The sequence below is a fragment of the Canis lupus genome, chromosome 10 (genome assembly GCF_048164855.1).
Source record: "Canis lupus baileyi chromosome 10, mCanLup2.hap1, whole genome shotgun sequence".
NCBI classification, from domain to species: domain Eukaryota; kingdom Metazoa; phylum Chordata; class Mammalia; order Carnivora; family Canidae; genus Canis; species Canis lupus.
Window position 1 is genome coordinate 56,819,314 of NC_132847.1, and position 18,710 is coordinate 56,838,023.

At 45.5% G+C, this 18,710-nt stretch overlaps 1 protein-coding gene and 2 long non-coding RNA genes across 13 annotated transcripts in view; 1 reads left to right on the plus strand and 2 right to left on the minus strand.

Annotated features, from left to right (window-relative positions):
• The window catches only part of TRMO (tRNA methyltransferase O), a 197,039-nt gene that overhangs the window by 11,608 nt on the left and 166,721 nt on the right, over window positions 1-18,710 (minus strand). For 3 of the 6 annotated variants that reach the window (XR_012038327.1, XR_012038326.1, XR_012038323.1), the window contains exons 5-7: window positions 9,645-9,890; window positions 8,642-8,775; window positions 4,901-5,083 (exon numbers count right to left, since the gene is read on the minus strand). Coding sequence is in view for 1 of the 6 variants with exons in the window: in XM_072842047.1 (XP_072698148.1) it covers window positions 9,870-9,890 (21 nt within the window). In the remaining 5 variants the exon portion in view is untranslated. Of the gene's footprint in view, window positions 1-4,900; window positions 5,084-8,641; window positions 8,776-9,175; window positions 9,891-18,710 lie in introns of those variants that run through there. The other 3 variants (XR_012038324.1, XR_012038325.1, XM_072842047.1) reach the window with 3 other exon arrangements.
• Window positions 7,301-12,517, plus strand: LOC140641730 (uncharacterized). The gene is made up of 3 exons (XR_012038335.1): window positions 7,301-7,429; window positions 7,980-8,132; window positions 11,695-12,517. It is a non-coding gene; the product is annotated as an uncharacterized lncRNA (long non-coding RNA).
• The window catches only part of LOC140641729 (uncharacterized), a 37,264-nt gene continuing 28,500 nt past the window's right edge, over window positions 9,947-18,710 (minus strand). For 2 of the 6 annotated variants that reach the window (XR_012038333.1, XR_012038332.1), the window contains one exon: window positions 9,947-10,075. This is a non-coding gene — a long non-coding RNA (uncharacterized lncRNA). Of the gene's footprint in view, window positions 10,076-14,447; window positions 14,541-14,654; window positions 14,734-15,520; window positions 16,295-18,710 lie in introns of those variants that run through there. The other 4 variants (XR_012038334.1, XR_012038331.1, XR_012038329.1 and 1 more) reach the window with 3 other exon arrangements.

Here is an 18,710-nt window from a genome sequence, read left to right on the forward strand (position 1 = left end):
CACTCGTCTTAATGATGTCTAGGCTTCAGTCTACCTGTTTGTTTTTCTCAAGTTCTGTCCCAAATGGATGCAAGCCCCAGTCCTCTGCTTTTTGGCTGTAGGAGAAAAGGTATGGGGTATTTGAACTACCCCTGCAACTGTGGGTCTCTGCTCCTAATCCCCTCCTGACCAATGGCTTGTGACAGCAGTGATTTCACCCACCCCTCTGTCCCTCTTCATGAGGAATGCAGAGAATGAGCCTCATGCATAAGGCCACTTGACCTTCTGCAGGGTGACACGGAGGTGATGGGGATAGGGTGTGGGGAGTGTTTTAGTGACAAATGATTCTTACCCGGATTGGGTAAACATTCCCTAGGCCCACATGTAACTCAAATATTTGCCTCCCTGACTTAGGCTTCATTCTCTCCAAATTGGGACTAGAAACCAGCTTGGAGACTTCTAATAAATGTTTGCCATGATCCAAGATGAGGTGTCTTCTTTCCTTTTACCTACCATTCCAGATAAAACAACAGGGCAACAAGTTTGACATTGTGATGGGGAAGAGTGGCATCTGAATGAGCAGGGACCGCAAAAAGGAGATTTGGCCCCGTTGCTGCAGGACAACTGAACACACCCAACACTCTAGATCCCTCCTCTCGCATCTGAAGACACTGCAGCAAACAAGCAGGCATACACACAGCAGAATTGAAAGGCATCTGTCAATTTTCACTGAGAACAAATTAGATGGTCTAATGATGACTACAGAGAGGTCCCCTGGGAACTGCCCACTCATCCTGAAGTGTGGTTTATATCTTCATACATCTTCATGTCACTAACTAGCAGCCTTTCATCTCACCTTGAAGAGCTCCTTTCAGACTGATGATTCTTAGTCAAGCAAAGCTTTGTGGCTGCAAAATCCTCCTCCAGCCCTCAAACTCCCTTCATGTTGACTGGCTGGCATTTTATTGGAAGCAAGAGCCCTTTCTTCTTTCCTAGGTAGTTCTCCATTTATTACGAATTTATTTATTATCACTGCCGATTCATAGATCCCTATTTTCAATGGTTTATTTTCTTAATTATTTTGATTCTCAAATTATCCCAGATTTGGCTGAGGGGAGCCTCTGTAAGCTGATTCCCATGTCTTTGGGACAGGTCCCCATCACTTTTTTGAGCACTGCCTGTCTCTCCTGCACAACAAGATGGACCAAGTTCATCTTGTAAAAGAAAAGCATGGGGATTAGGAAAAAAAAAGAAAAAGAAAGTGTCACTTACAGATCAATAAAGGTGATTGTACATTGGCAACTACAGGTGTTCCATTAGGAATAATTATTCTAAGTGTTTAACCTGCAAGGAAATAACTATGCACAGAAAAAAGGACTAGAAGAAAATGCTAGAAAACTAGAAAAAACTCTGTGAGGATGATGAGAATTGTTTTCATTTCATATTGCTCTTTTTTTCTTTTCTGTATATCCCAGATTTTATATGATGAAAATGTATAATTTCTATAATGAAAAAAATTATATAAAAGGATCCTTCCTTCTAAGAATAATGGAGTGGGCAAACTCTGAGAACATCAATAAAGGATGAATAAAGATGTTAACAAATAGAAATACATGGAAAACACTTCACTGTCATCAATCACACTATCAAAACAAATCTCTGTGCCACACACAAGGTCTCAGAAAACCTGGTTTCCTGGACCTGGTCCTGCCATGTGTGCCACCAGGGTAACTTTAGGCAAATCATGTTGTCAAGTTGGGCCTCAATTTCTTCATCTGAAAAAGGAGATCATTAAGTTCGTCCTCTATCAGCCATGTAATGAGGTTCAAACAAAACCATGTTTATGAAAAATCCTTTAAAAGAGGACAAATGTAAATCATTTTCAAGAGCTTTTAAAAATTTTTTGTTTTATGCTTTATTGAAACCTTAAATTTTTAGCAGTTTCCTTTTACGTGATTGTCAGCTAAGCTGTCTGGGAGTCTCTCTGAGCCTGCACGGGAGAGTCTCATGGCCAAAGCAGCAGCAACCCCATGGCTTATATCAGGTTCCCCAGAAGCTACTTGGGGAGGATTCCTGTGCAAGTGATTTATTTATTAGGGAGTGCTCCCAGTCAAATAAGTAAGGAAGTGGGATGTAGGATCAGAAAGCAAAGGAGGCCCAGCAAAGTACCTCATCAGAAAAATTACTCCATGATAACTTTGGCTTAGCCCACAAGTGAATTCTGGGGAATGTTACACCCCTCAGAGTCATCCTGGACAGGGGCAAGGGAACTGGAGCATTTATACCCTTGTATACTCAGTTACTAAAAAAGGGGATGGGGGTGGGCAATCTCCCAGGCACTGCCTGTGTGCAGGCAAAGCTGATTCCACAGCCCTGAGGTCTGCCCTGTGACAAAGAAACACAAATGTGGCCAAAGATAGACTCCAAAATGGTAAGGGGATCTGAGTGGATGTAGGTAGAGCACTGACATCAGCCCAAGGAAGGCTGGGCATTCAAAACAAAGAAAACAAAATGAGAACCAGTGTTACACATTGGAAAGACCTTTGGGAGGCACCACAGTTAGGTATATGGAGACTGGGTCCAGAGAGGTTGAGTGGCTTGCCCTGAGTCACACGGATGGCAGCCAAAATTCCAGCCCTCGTCTGCCTGAGTGAAGTCCATCTGGTCTGCCAAAGCCTGAGCATCCTCTTCTGTACCACATTACTCACTACACTGGGACTAATGCCTTTTCTATGGAGGGTCACCCATAGGGAATCCTTCATGTGCCACAGAATCTTACAGACCACCCTACCTTCAGAAAACTCAGAGCCCCTGTGGGTATCTTCAGGATGGTATTAGTGGCCCCTTACCCATAGTCACTCCTCTCTTCTTGAATTTGTCCAACACAAGGCACCAGAATGGTTGAACCATGACTTTATGAACCCCAAAGAGAGACGCATGTGTCTCAGATACAGGGTGGCCCGTCTCCTGGCTACAAAGATGTTATTAATGATTTGGGGAGAGTCAGTTAGATAAACAGGTACCATCTCAAACAAAAGACCTTGTGAGCTCACCCATTTGTTTCTCCTTTATTGTACTTAAAGGCAATTACCCCACATCCTGCATTCTGAACATGAGCAAACATGTGAAGGAGCCAGACACACAGAAGCTCCAGTCACGCAGACCTCGCATCTAGCTAGGAAGCAATGGTCCAGAGCCCCAGTTCCATGGCCAACCCTGCCACACACTAGCTGAGGGATATTGGGTAAGATGTACAATCTTGTCAGGTCTGAGCATCCTTGTTTTCATAAAGTAGAAAAGCCATACATACCCCATAATGGTACTGTGAGGATCTACAACATCTCTAGAGGGCTTCATAACTTGTCAAGCTCAACGCACACATAAAAGTATTTTATCCACATTTGTTTTACCAGCTCAATTTTTATAAAGCCAAATGCAATCACTTCCCTTTCTCAGTATCACTGATCCAACATTCTCAGACACCCTGACACCAGCCGAGAGTTAGGATACAAACTTATAAGGCCCCTGGGTGGACATACCAGATGACATAAACCCATATACTTTCCTCATAATGAAGCAACCAGGCTCTAATGCCCAATGTATTTTCTTCTAGGCAGTTCTAACAAGCGTCATTATTGTGTCTGGTTTCTCAGAGTAGAAGCAAACAAAGCCTCAAGAAGTTGGCCCACTGACCCTAGCAAAAAAGCAGTATTTAACAGCCTGACAGGAGAAATGTCCGAAAGAGTATAAATGACAGCTGTATTCACTCAAAATCACAGTCAGGGGTCAAAAGCCTACACATTCCAGAAGGCCTCGGTGTTGGTAATGACTCAACACCACTAAGAATCAAGTTGCATTGTGATCTGTGCTCTCTATTTAATAGTGCAGAGACAGCTAGTAGAAGAGTTGACAGAAAAATGTCCAATAGCACTAGGGATTAAAACAGAAGGACATTAAAGAACAATAAAATCTATGATGTTTAAGTTAGTATGGATTTTCTGAACTGAAAACACTCGATGCTGGTAAGGGTAAGGTAAAATTTATTCCAGAAAACCAAGAACTATATAATGTCTCAAAATAAAGGAAAGATAAAGTGTATTCTAATCAAATAACATAACATTTAACATCCACAAAAAGTGGAAAATTTCCACAAAAAGTGGAAAACTATACAGGAACATGGGAAATTGTTTACGATGTCAATGAGACAAGACACTAAGTTGCATGTATAAACCACTTCCAAGATCTCACAGCCTTATTTCCCTAAGTAAATGAGAGTGCAAGGAATATCACTGTGCTTTTATTCTTTCCATCCTCTCTTTCCTTTGTATTTTACAGGCAGGGAAACTGAGGCCAAGTGGCTGGCTCTGCTGTGGAGAACCTGTCCCTACAGTTTCCACATAGCCTGAAGGAGTATCTGAAATGGCAGAGTAGAAAAGCTGATGACCATGCACTGGGAGGGCCATGTCACAGAAGCCATGAGGGGATGGAGGTGGAAAGGGCTGGTTCAACCATGGCTTTGGCACATGCTTTCTAAACAACAAAGTCTGCTCAGTGACAGGCCCTGAGGAACAGAGGCAGGTCAGATGTGGTGTCTGCCCTCACAGAGCACAGCGGAGGGAGAGCTGGCCTCTGCCTGAAGCGATCAGGGAAAGCATCAAAGAGGAAGTGGTATTTGGACCTTGAAGCAGGACAGGGACATGCAGCTGGAGCCAGTGTGTGCTAGTTCGTAAAGGGATGACTGTTAAATTGCCAGGAATCTTGCATGTTGGTGCTTAGACACAGCCATTAATAAAAATAAATGCCATAAACTTATAATCTGATAAATAATATTTGAAGCAAAGGTAATAGGCAAAATTCATCACATCCTAATTACTTGGCTTGATCTTACTATTAGCTATGCCTTTGAGGCTGTTTACTGTACCTGTGTGGTGATAATACTACAGAATCATGTGCATCTCTTCTCAACTCCACATTCAATGGCACCATGTCAGCAGCTTGAAACTGGCGGTGATGGGAGTACTTGCATCACAGAAATGGGCAAATGCTACAAATCAGAACTTGGCTTAATGTTTTGTCAACGGTCAAGCATTTAGACCCTGGACTTCTGAAAAGTGGTGGAGAAAATATTAATAACGCAGACTAAACTTAGTCTGCCATGTTCACAGGTTTTCTTTATATTATGAATAGCATCGAAATATGAGGAAACTCTTCCAGTACTTGAAAACTATTACCTGCTTAGCAGACAAGGTATCTTTGTTACTGATGAATACGTGAAGTTCCATTGTATGTCTTCATTATTTCATTTTGTCTTACTTATAGCGTAAATGAAAATACCAGTCAACATTGATCAAGAGCTTCACTCCACACATGAGCGACCTCTCTGCTGCATCTTATAGTAACCAAACATTTGTTCCTAGTTTGGTTTTGCAATGCTATTGTTGGCAACAGAATTAGAAAAACTGACAGTGGAGTTTATAAGGAATAGCACTAACGGGAAAGGTGTGTGGAATTTAGAGTATTGCATATTATCCATAAGTCACATGCTACTATGGTTTCCTCACTACTTAACTTTCTAATATAGTTTTAAATTTCTGTGTCTATAGTCAGATTCCTCCTGCAACTCCTACCCTTATTTTTGTTCTTGATGTTGTTTGCATTTTTTAAAAGATTTTATTTATTGATTCATAAGAAACAGAAAGAGGCAGAGACACAGGCAGAGGGAGAAGCAGGCTCTCTGCAGGACTCCATCTCAGGGCCCCAGGATCACAACCTGAGCCGAAGGCAGATGCTCAACCATTGAGCCACCCAGGTGTCCTGATGTTGTTTGTATCTTATGATTTCCCTTAATTAGTCCAGAAGTTAGTTTATATTACCAGTTTTTCAAAGAATTGGCTTCTGTGTTGACCATCTGTACTCGTGTATTGTTTGCTTTGGTTGTTTCTTTTTCACTCATTTCTAATTTCATCCTTCTACTTCCTCTGGATTTATTTCATTCTTTTTATAGCTTCTTGGATCAAAAGTTCAGTGATCTCACTCCTTCTTTTAAAAAATTTTCTCTTTCAATAGCAAGGCTAGCTCAAGCTACAAACTTCCCTCCAAGCACTGCTTTGGCAATATTGAAGAGATCCGACATTTACCAGTGTGCTTTTGTTTCCAAGTGTATGGATTTACAGGGTGGAGGTGTCTTTCAGCAACTGGTAGCATTTTGGAGAATGCTGAGATTTCCACTACTTACTATTATTTTTCTTAACATTTTTTAAAAATTGAAATATGATACACAGTAAAGTGACTACAGATTATGTGTATAGCTTGATGAATTTTTACAAATACAAATATGGAGGGGCACCTGCGTGGCACAGTCAGTTAAGCATCCAATTTTTTATTTCAGCTCAGGTCCTGATCTCAGGGTCCTGATATTGAGCCCCAAGTAAGGCTCCCTGCTCAGCAGGGTGTCTGCTTCTTCCTCTCCCTCTGCTCCTCCCCACTCACCACATGCACATGCTCTCTCTCTCTCTGTCTCTGTCTCTCTAAAATAAAGAAATAAATCTTTAAAAGAAAAAAAAATACATATACCCATGTCTCTGCCTATGGATCAACATAGAGAACATTACCAGAGCACAGAAGATGTCCTGCCTCTCCCCATCAATACCCCTCAGAGGTATCATCCATGATTCATTTTCCATGCATAAGTTTTTGCAGTTCTTATAAATGAATCATACAATATGTATTCTTTTGTATCTAGCTTCCTTCTCTCTACACAGTTGTCCATGGTACAAAGACATTGCAATTTATTTATCCATCCTACTGTGCAAGACACTTAGGTTGTTACCTATGTATAATTATCTTAAACAATGTTGCTATGAACATTCTTATAAATATCTTTTAGTAGAAACACGCATTTCTTATACACATGAAAGTACTAATAAACTTCCAATTTTTAGATTCTGAGTATATTTTTCCCTATATTATTTAAAATCTTAGTTGGGTCAAGGTAGGATATAAAAATATTTTATCATGTGTGACTATGTCAAACGGATCAGGGGCTGTAACTCACAGTAGTATTCTCTATAAGCTCTCCTGGGCCCTAGTGTTCAAACTTAGAAAAATCCTAGAACCCAGATCTCTCAGGCAGTGGCTCCTGAACTTCTGTCCCAGAATCATCTGGAGCACTTGTTAAAAATGCACAACCCTGCCTCTGCCCCAAATCTATTGCCTTGATTTCTCCAACAGCAGGACCCAGGAATCTTCATTTTAACAAGTATCCCCATGATTCCACTGCTCATGAAGGTGTCACACATTCCTGGCTTCCATGTTTCCATGGGGACCAGTGAAGTGAATTATCACCAACCCAGGCAGCCTGTATCCCTCTGTGTCCCATTCTGAGAACCCCAGTTATAACTCGGTTCTCTCCCTGGCCACTTCCTCCTCGTCTTCACTGCTAAAAGCCCAAGTAATGAATGTAGAATGGCTTATCGGAATTACCAATAAATTTGGGTGGATCTGACCCCTTTCCTCACTGCACCCATGGGAAAACCGAGATCAGGGAGATGAAGAGGAGTCCATAAGGAGACAGGGTCCCACCCTCCCTTTGTCTACAATAAGGAAAAAGTCTTGCAGAGGGAAACCCCTTAGCCCCAAGTTTCCTGAGAGTATCAGTGTTCTAGAAGATGCCTGTGTTATCAGAGTGAGCGTGGCCTTGGGAACCAGATAGACCTGAGGTCAAATCCTAGCTCCTCACCTTGAATAAAATAAATGGAGGTTTCTGAACCTCAGGTCCCAATCTTGAAAATGGGTTTCAAGCTGATGTTAGGATGAGAGCTAACACTTATATGAAGTATTTGGCACGTGGAATGTGCTGAATAAATGGATATAATTATTATTAAGAGAATCTCAGTCACTCAGGAAGTCCTGTCACTTTGTCTGGAATAGTACACAGGCTGTGGCAGAAGCAATGGAGAAAGGAATCTTGACTTTCCCAATGCCTTACCTACTTTCTTTAGGTTCTTCCTCTGTGACCTGCATGCTGGAACTCCAAATTCACCTAAGAGCCCTTCCATTGGACACACGTTTCCTGAGCAGCAACTGGAGATGGGATCCTGAGGAGCCCTGGGGTTTCAGTTCCTGCCCCAAGGAATATCTGCCCTGACAGACAGGTAGGCGTGTATATGGACAGCCACGTACAGAGGGCAAAGTAAGAGTCTGGGTGAGGAAGTGGAGTTTGGGGGGCCCAGGGGCCAAGGCAGGCGCGGGCAGAAAAAACACACCAGATGAATGCAAGCCTGGCCGTTTACAAATGGCTAAGTGGAGGGTCAGGGAGTTGGGCAAACACTCCCAGTGGCCCTAAAACCTGGCTCCTCTGACTCTCCATCTATGTTAGAATTTATCTTTTAGGAAAAGCTGGATTGATAATAGGGTCAACCAAGAGCCCAGCAAATATGTAAAAGCTTAGTAGGAACTTGCAGCCATAAAGCAAATCAAAGATGTTAAGCAAACTGAGATTCATAGTCTTTTGTTTGCCTGTCTGAGCTAACATCACACAAAGAAGGACACCGCCCCCCCAGCAAAGTACAGGTGGGTTTGTGTTAGTAAGTGGTATTTACAAAGTATTTTGATCTCAAAATCACATCTCCATGGATGTTCAGATGTAGGAGCAAGAACTCACCTTGGACAGCACTTTTGCTCTTTTCATGGCCAAGCCTTGGGATTGGTGCATTGGTCCCGAGAGTCAGGAGGCCGTGTGACTTGCTTTGTGATCTGGGCGATTCCCTCTCCCTCTCTGGGGCCCAGTATCCCAGTCTGTGAAATGCAAGCATTAGGCTAATTGCCTTGCAGGGCTCCCTCAGACCTAGGGTTCTCAGATCCTGTCGTCTTATTTTGGATACCTGTAACAGCTCTGGGAGGTAGACATCATCATGCCATTTGACAGATGGAGGGTCAAAGCTTAGAGAAGGGAAGAGTCAGAGGACACCAAAGAGTCCAAGGCTGAGCCAGCCCAGAACCCAGAGCCCTGCAGCTTTCCCAAGTATACCTCCTAGAAAGCCATATGTGCACATCTGCATGTACATGCATGCATGTGGAGCAGGGTGCATGTTTTCACATGTGCCCCAGAGCCACCCTGCCGTGGTTCCTGGATGCTGCGTGTATAGACTCGTAGGCTGGGCCAGGCCTATTCCAGGCAGTTCCGCCCTGTGGGAGGCAGGAGAAGAGGGGAAAGGGGGGGAGGAGGGTGGGAGCTACACCTACATTTTTGTGCTGCCCTCTGATTTCAGCGGCTGCAACACAGGCTCCTGGCTGCTGTGTACTTAGCTAAGTCTGAGTGACTCCATACACGGGCAGTGGGCCGGAACCCTCCCCTCCAAGCATCGAAACTGACTAGCTCCTCTCGCGGCGGGGATCCAGGCCTGCAGGGGCACTCCCGGCCCTTCTTGCATATGCACACCGAAACACACACACACACACACACACACAGAGGCAAGCGTATGGGCACACACTCACAAACACATGTGCACCCGTACACACTTAGCAAGTGTTTCCCCCAGGTTCCTCATCAGTAAAATGGGAGACAAACTCTTTGCCTGACCAGAGGAGCCTTTGAGTTCACAGACATTGAAGCTGGTTGTACAAACTGTAAAGAACTAGAAAGACCCTGCTGGGATAATGCTCACCCAATCCGCGCGAATGGCAAAGAACAGGGTTTTTCTTCCCTTTTAAAAATTAATAAGCTGGGATCCCTGAGTGGCTCAGTGGTTTAGTGCCTGCCTTGCGCCCGAGGCATGATCCTGGAGTCCTGGGGTCGAGTCCCACATCGAGTCCCACGTCGGGGTCCTTGCATGGGGCCTGCTTCTCCCTCTGCCTGTGTCTCTGGCTCTCTCACTCTCTCTCTGTGTCTCTCATGAATAAATAAATAAAATCTTTAAAAAATAAATAAATAAAAATAAAAATTAATAAGCCACGTGGGCTGCCTTTTAAATGCGATTAGATAAGTTTACTCTAGTTTTAGTTTAATACAAAATTAGTAATTTCAGCCTCGGAATCATGTTGTCTTGTGTGCTCTTCATCCTCTTCATTAAATCGGGAATGGATTGCAAAGAACACCCTGATGGATAATTCAAAAGAAAGATGATATTGATTTTGCACTTCTAACTTCCAGGACTCTGCAATAATAATTTTGTTGTTTTAGCCAAAAAAAGTGGGGAGGAGGAGATGCTATAGTGAGGTAGTTAATAGAATGGACTCTGGAACCAGACTGCCGGGGCTCAAATCCCGGTTCTGCTGCTTGCTGGTGTGTCATGCCTTGGTCGTGTGATTTCACAGTTTTATGCCTCAGGCTCCCCATCTGCCAGGTGAGGTGACTATAGGACCTACTCCATTGGGTGATTATGAGTGTCTGCACGTACAGAATTGCTCAATTAAGAGGGGTTGCTATTATTTTTTTTCTTAGAAGCGGAGTAGGTGGTGATGATCATATTCAAGGTTGCCTGGTGATTCACTGACAGTGCCAAGGTCAGCCCTGAGCTCTCCCATGCCCCCACCAGTCTACACTGGCTTTGGGGGAACCCTCTGTCATTGCAGGGTAGGGCAATTACTCTACCCCACCTCCCTGCCCACAGCCTTATCTCCAGATCCCTTGGAATGTTTTAATGAGGGAAACTCAAGATCTGGCTGGGTAAAAGCAGAAAGGTAAGGTTCTCTGCACCACTCTCTACCAGTGCTAGCTCCAATATCAGTGTCATCTGTGACTGGATACAGGGGTCTGGTGACAGAGGGCTTGAAACCCTGAGAGCTATAGGGACCCAGAAATCTGTCAGAAAGGGAATAAGTTAAACCAAGAATTGGGCTCCAAATTCTGCTCTGCCTGAAAAGCTGGGTGACCTAGGGAAATCATTTCACCTCTCAGAGCTTTTGGAGATAACACTGGTTGAAGTTTTTAAGGCTAGGATTTGACAAGACCAGAAATATCTCACATTCCAAAGGATGTAAAAAAATTTTTTTTGCTCAGTCAGTGAAGGTATGAGAAGAGGTCAAGTGTAGAGACTGACTCTAACCTGCTAAGCAGCTAAGAGCCATCATAAGCCCACATGGTTGAAAAATTCCTATGGGGCAACTTTTATTGCAATGCAAATGCAACCCAGAAGCCAAGACACAAAAGGCCAAGTCATGGAAGTTGTGTCTGTCTTGAAGGCAGTCACCCAGAGGGTGGGAATCAGAGGGGTTTCAGGGGACACACTGTGAATAAGCACTCTGGCCAAAGAAGCAAGCACATGGCTTCCCGTGTTAGCCAGCACTGGTTTCAAATCCTTACTTGGCCACTTGTTGACAGCTGAGTGATCTTAGGTAAGTCCCTCAACCTCCTGCCTCACAGCTTCCTCAGCTATAAAATGGTCATAATAATCATGGCCCATGTGGCCATCCATGTACAGGATTATGTTGGGTGATGCAGTGAAATGTTCCTAGCGCACAGTAAGCTCAATGAATGGAAGGTATTGTTCTCATTTGAGTTCTCTTTGTTTTGGGGTGATAGAAATAAAACTCAAGTAAAGAAGTTTTATTTCTTAATAAAGCTTAAGAAGGCGTTTTATTGGTTTAAGTAACCAAGAAGGGCAGGGGTGGAGCTGGCCTTAGGGAGGGAGGTCTGGGACCAGGAGCTTAAACCCAAAGACACTCTCTTCTCAGCTTTTCATCTCTAACTGTTGGCTTCATTCCTTCCTTCCACAGGCAGGCTTCCCTGTGGATGAGGACATGGCTCCCAACAACTCCAGGCTCACATCTCCATCACCCATCGGGAAAGGATTCATTCTCATCAGCTAAAAAAAAAAATCCCAAGAAAGGACCCTAAATTGCCTGGCTTGGGTCACATGATCACCTCAATCACAGTAGCCAGGAGGATGGAGTCCTCTGATTGGCTTATCAGTCATGTATCTAGGGCGCCAGGAAAGTGCTCTTAGAAGAAAGAGGATGGGGATGCTCTGCCAGTTTCTTTCCAGGGAGTCTTGTGGGTGTAGAAGGGGAACAGTTCTCTGTGCTAGATTCTGGGAATGGCATGAAGCCACTTCTTACAGGTGTTACATCCTCTTAGTGTGCCTTTGGTGCCAGGTTTATCCTAAAACATACTCTTTGTAGAAACAGCTCGACTTAATACAGCTTAATGCTGCCCAAATCCACCATCTTCAGCTGCTGTTTGCAGAGCTTACGCAGCGCTCATAGCAAGCAAAGCCCCGGCTCGGTGACAGTCTCACTGGAGGGCTCATCGTGGATCTTTTCCTGCCCCTGCCTACTGTCTCCAGGCACAACTGAACCCTGGCCTCCTACATGCCTCCTGGATACAAGGCTGCAGATCTCATGGAGATTGGGGGTGCTGTGGTTAAAGCAAAATATAACAGGATTGGAAGGGACCTCAGGGTCCACCTGGCCCATTTCATAGGTGAGGAGACAAGCCAATGGAAGGCAAGGGGCCTACCTACCCAAGGACACAGAGTTCCTTTGGGAACAGTGTCTTCTTTACCAACTACCATCAACCTGTGGGTGTGGTAGGTCCTCAATAAATATTAAGTGAATAAATGAATGAACTGAGATTTTCACCCAGACCTCTTGTTTCCCAGGCCCATATAACTCTGCTCCCTCTTGAACCTGAATATCGTAATTTCAGAATCTAAAGTCCTTTCCTATCCTAATGGGGATAGGTGTTGATGGCCAGGATGGGCAGGAGGGCTGTACAGGTGCCGAGAGGACCAAAATGCTGACAATCCTAGCTGAAGTGAATGAGAAGTGGTATGTGGTATTGGGGCACGCAGGCAGGGAGAATGGATTGGAGATGGATGAGTATATACTCATCATCTTTTTGTAATTTAGGATTTGGTCCTGTGTGTGATAGGCAAGGCAGGGATTCCATTCCCATCTGCCGAATGAGAAACCTGAAGCTCCGAGAGGGCAATGACTTACCCGGCCTTCCTACCCCACCACAGCCCCCTGCAGTTTGCAGAGGAGCTTCGACCCCTCCTCAAGTGTAGGCGTCTCAGCTTCTGGCTCACAACCCTCTGTGGCAGACACTTGGGGCCCTCAGCACCTGCCACTCTGCCTGGAGCTCTCCCTGTTGGTCCTTCCCAGGGCAGGTGAGACATGCTGGGAATTGACAGCCCCTTCCCTGGAAACAATCCTTAACCAGTGACTGATACCCTGACATCCAAGTTGGAGATATATACTCCAGCTGCCTTGCCTTGGTGTTAAGGTGGCTTAACACCGAGGCTGAAAACATGTACCACACTGGTTCCCCAGCATGGTCCAGATCCAGTTGCCCAACAGGGGTCACTTGCATGATAACATGCCATTCATTGTGTTCTCTCCTTGCTCTGCTTTACTTCCATGCTCTCTGGCAGCATTTCCTGGGATCCTCTCCCAAATAAACTACTTCTACTTGAATCTTTGCCTTAGAATTTGCCAAACTAAGCCAATCACCTTCTTTTAAAAAGAAAGTGGACCGGGCAGCCCGGGTGGCTCAGCAGTTTAGCGCTGCCTTCGGCCCAGGGTGTGACCCTGGAGACCCTGGATCGAGTCCCTGCATGGAGCCTGCTTCTCCCTCTGCCTGTATCTCTGTCTATCTGTCTCTCTCTCTCATGAATAAATAAATAAAATCTTAAAAAAAAAAAGAGCGAGAGAGAGGACCTTCTGGCTAAATAATGACAAATGCAGCCCATAAAAAGTAAATCCAAGTCAGGTCTAGAATGCCACATTGCCTCCTTCCTACCCGCCTGCCCCTCTCCTGGCTCCCACCCTCACCAGTCCTACAAGTTTCTCCACCACCCACTAAGGAGGTCATTGCCTGTGAGGGTGTCACAAGTCATGCTACTGAGAACCAGCACCATGCAAGGTTGACTCCATCCCTGAGCTCTGGGTGACAGTTTCCCATGGCCCTGATAAGAGGCCAGGAGGGAGTTGGCACTTGCCCTGCTTTCTCATGCAGGCACTGGTCTGTCCCTGTGCCACCGATGAGCCCAGCCTCGTGTCACTTTGTTCCCGGACTGACCCCACAGGATGATCTGTGTCTGGGTCTGAGGGCCAGAATCATGGGATTACAGAATGCTGAGCAGGAGAGACCCAGAGGGACCAAGTGCCTTGTCCAATCCTCCCATTGTAAGGAGGAGGAGATGAGACCTGGGGAGAAGACGAGGTCTTGTCCAAGGTCACAGTGCATCAAGAATTGGGGTCTTGTTGGTCTTGTCTAGGGTGGCACAATGAGGAACAAAACCAGGCTTTTTTTCTTTTATTCCTAGGGATGTTTTTTGCTTATTATAAAAAATTATGAAAACGGGAGAGGGGAATATTGGCCGAAGATCAAATGCACAGATTTTCAAGATCAGTGCAGATGGGAATGGAATCCCTGCCCTGCCTATCACACAGGACCACACAGGACCACACAGACCTTGACCTGAAATCCTATTTTGCTGTCAGCTGAGTGACTTTAAGCAACTTACTCAGTACCACGTGCCTCCGTTTCCATGATTGCAAAGTTGAGGTTCTATGAGCCACCCAACAGGGCTGACAGAGATCAGCGAGGAGGAAGGCACCTGGTAATAAGAAACTCGATAAACATCGGTTGCCTCTGAATCTAAAATGAGATGCTGCCCATTAGGCCTCCATGTGGGATAAACTCCAGGGAGGTTAAACAGAAATATCCTCACCATGTTCATAATCACTTCTGAAGAGTTGACAGCAGGGACTAGTGCAGGATTTGTAGGCTGGTTGCTGCAGAGTACTATTCTATGTGAGAAAAGATGCCTTGTGAACAAAGAACTGCACCGCCAAGTAAGTTTAGAAAGAGTTCCAAGCTTACATACTGCAGGACTTCTCAGAGACTCTGCTTCTTGACATGCTTTCGCATGTACAGCATTTCCTGGTATATCTGACCATGCAATTCTCCTCGTCAGGAGCACTAAATACCGCCCCGCCCCCCGCCCCCAGAAGTTGGGGGTGCTCCAGGACAGTTTGGAAAACATTACTAGACTACCGGAAAGGTCATTTGACTGAAATCAGGAGCCTTTGGTTCTTATTTTACATCTGCCATTTACTCATTATGTGACTTCAGACATACCCCTTATCCATATGGGCCTCAGTTACCCTATCTGTAAAATGGGGAGGGGGAATGGAATTCTTAGGGGTGCTTCAGTTCTGATGTGCTGGGATCTCAAAGCTCTTCCCCTCAACCATTAGCTCCCTGCTTTTAACCCTAGTATACCCAATTCTGGCCAAGGACAGTGCTGGGAGAAGGGCAGGGGGTCCCAAGAGGGTGCCAGCAAGCAGGATCATTGCTGGTCCCCTGTCTTGCCCCAGAAAGGTAGGCAAAATTCTTGGGGCAGGGCCCTGCCAGTCTCCTGCCTGGAGACGTGAGAGCTGCTACCCTCCACTCCCTCCTCCCCTGCCCCCCTGCCGGGACAGTCAGCCGCTGGGGGATTAAGAGTAGGCCCAGCGCCCATTCAAGCCATTCAGCAAGACAGGAAGCCAAGCGGGCTCCTGCCCGCCCGCCTCTGCTGGGCAGGTCTGCAGGATTATGCACATTGTGTTGCGGACGTGCACAAAGGGAGGCCCAGCCCACAGGGAAAGGCTGTGTCCAGGCCGGAATCCACCACCCGGTAGCTAAGGCAGGCTGCTGGGCTGCAGAGCTCATCTGCCCGTCTGCCAAGCCAGAGGCTGCACCTGTGGTGCCTGGAATTGCCCTTTACCTGCACAGTGGGTAGCTTGGGGCTTCCAGGGGCATGATGGGTGCCATCCCTTACAGTGTCCGCCAAGACAAGGTCCTCGCATCCACACACAGGGCTTTAGCCTGAGTGCAGGAGTCTTTTCTTGGGACAAAGCAAACATCTGTACAAAAGGCAGGTAGGTTGCCGACGGCAGGCAGGCGGGTGAGGACAAGTTCATCTCCCTGAGCCAGAGGCTCCTGAAGGCCTCTGAGGAACTGGCGTGTTCGTTTTCTCTATTTTCTTACGGCCACCATCTAATTGTTTGTTTGTTTTTAAGATTTTACTTATTTATTCATGAGAGACACAGGATAGGCAGAGACACAGGCAGAGAGAGAAGCAGGCTCCATGCAGGGAACCCGTCATGGGACTTGATCCTGGGTCTCCAGGATCACACCCTGGGCTGAAGGTGGCGCTAAACTGCTGAGCCACCTGGGCTGCCCCACCATCTAATTGTTAACCTGAACAGGCTACATTCAGCTTTGAAGGCAATTGAAGATAGAGATGTTCAGCTCCCAAGGGCTGAAGCCAGATCAGACCGGTCTGTCCCACCTGGCCACTTGAAGAGATAGGCACTCTCTGGGATCCTGTGGAAAAGATGTGTACTCTCAGTGATGCAGAGTGTCCTAAACTTCACTCATGCCTAATTTCAGCCACACCTGTGTAGACCTGTACCATTACTGGCAATGCTTTCCTTTTTATCAACTTACTTTTTAAATTGAAACAACTTCTTTTGCTAAGGCAATAATATCTGTGAAATTAGGGGTCTTATGTGCTAGTTCTTTTTTTAAGATATTTATTCATTTATTCATGAGAGACACAGAGAGAGAGGCAGAGGGAGAAGCAGGCTCCCTGCAGGGAACCTGATGCAGAACTCGATCCCAGCACCCTGAGATCATGACCCGAGCCAAAGTCAGACGCTCAACCACTGAGCCACCCAGGTGTCCCTGTGCTAGTTTTTAATGCAATAAAAGTCATTCCTCAATCATAGAAAAAACGGTTTGGCCCTAGACTACCTACAGTCAGCTTGGGCATTGTCCATGGTAAGTGGTAAGTGAGGTAGAATGGATTGGATTAGTTAGTCATCAAGCTCTCTTCAGCTCTTGGGAGCTGGGTTTGTGAAACCAAGAATCCCCAGTGCCACTGATTCCAAAATTCTCCATAGCCTCCTAAGCCAGACTCAACAGTCATCCCAGACTCCTCCTCCTTCCTCACTCCTCTGATGCAGTCACTAGGTAGCCCTGTCTCCTGAACACCTCGCCTGTCTGCCCTGTCCTCAACCATCTCTGGTGGCCATTCCCTCAGTTCAGGCTTTTATCTGCTTTCCCCAAATCCCTGCAGTAGCCACTTCACTGGTCTGCCTGTTACTTCCTGACCACCTCCAAAACACTCTCCACCCTGTACCTGGGTACTTTTTGCCATGCATATTGAAAGCATCTAGAATATAGTAAATACTAATTAGTAAAAAAAAAATTTTTTTTTACATTATCTTAAAAAAACTTTTAGGATGCAAATCTATTTATGTCCTTTATTGCTTAAATGGTTTCCCCACAGACTTCAGGACTCCAGGACATTCTTTAACCTGATATAGAAGGCTCTTTCTGGCCTAGCCACCACCTCCCCTACTTCTTTAGCTATATTCTTCATTATTTCCCACCTCTATCCTTGTTCTCCCATGAGACCAGGGCATGAGGTGTCCACATGTGCCACTACGTTTCATACCTCTCTGTGCCTTTGTGGATTCTGTCTCTTTTCTCAGGAATGTCTCCCTTCCAGACCACCACCTCTTCTTCAGTTGGCTAGCCAATTTAGGAGCTTACTAAATGGCATCATCCTCTCTGTATCTGTCAGCTTGTGCTGCATAACAAACCACCCCAAAACATAGTAGCTTAAAATAAAACAAAACAAAAATATCACTGATTATTTCCTACAAATCTGTATATTGGGTGGATGGTTCTTCTGGTCTAGGCTGGCCTCACTCACATGTGCAGAGCCTCAGCTGGGATATCTGGGACAGTTGGGATGGCTAGAATCTCTCTTAACATGATCTTATCCTCCAGGAGGCTAACCCGGACTTGTTTACATGGTGGACTCAGGTTCCCAGCGACGAGAGAAAAGGCGAGCCCCATTGTGCAAGTGCTTATGAAGTCTCTGCTTGCACCACATTTGCAAACATCCACTGGCCAAAGCAAGTCACACAATGAAGCCCGGCTTCAATAGTAGACAAGGAACGTAACCCCCAGATGGACACAGAAAGCAAAGGGCTGGGATCTTAGAGAGGCAACAGAGGACACAGACTTCTCTAGGAATCAATTAACAGAGGCTTGCCCTGGAACTTTGAGTAATGTCTTACAACATGCCCAGAGATGTTCTTCAAATGTTAATAAACTGCCTGGGACAAGAAAGTATTACCCTCCTGCAGGTGGCATAGAACAGGAGTTCAGAGGAAGATAAGTGGACATGGGACAAGACAGGCCCAGAACAGACCTGAATGGAGGCCCTTCCTTAGTTGAGTTGTTCTTGATCTTTGGAGATTGGGACACGCTGTCAAATACTAAGGTTTCTAGAGGCATGCCTGAAGGGATTATACCATACTGCCAGGTTTGCAGGGCTTGCTTGCTTGCCCCTCAACACTATGACACGATTTACTAGAACTGATGGCTGCTCAGGCTTATTCCCTTACATACTCACAAAGCAGAGGTCTGTGTGTCATTCTCTGTCAGAATGACCCCTTGCTACTTGTGCTTATTCACTCACAGTGAGGGCAGTGCATAATCCCTCCAGTCCAGTCTTCCAACCACATCAGGGCTTACTGCAGCTGAAACTGAGTTTTCATTTTTTCAGTACTCCAGTATACCCTGCTTAAGAAGTGTTGCTTTAGTCACATAGCTAAGCCTCCAACAAGAAGCTAGATGTTTGTCACAGCCATCAATTTATAGTATCTTGTATATACACTTAGGCATAAATATATTTAAAATATGTAATTCTTGTTTAATAATACAC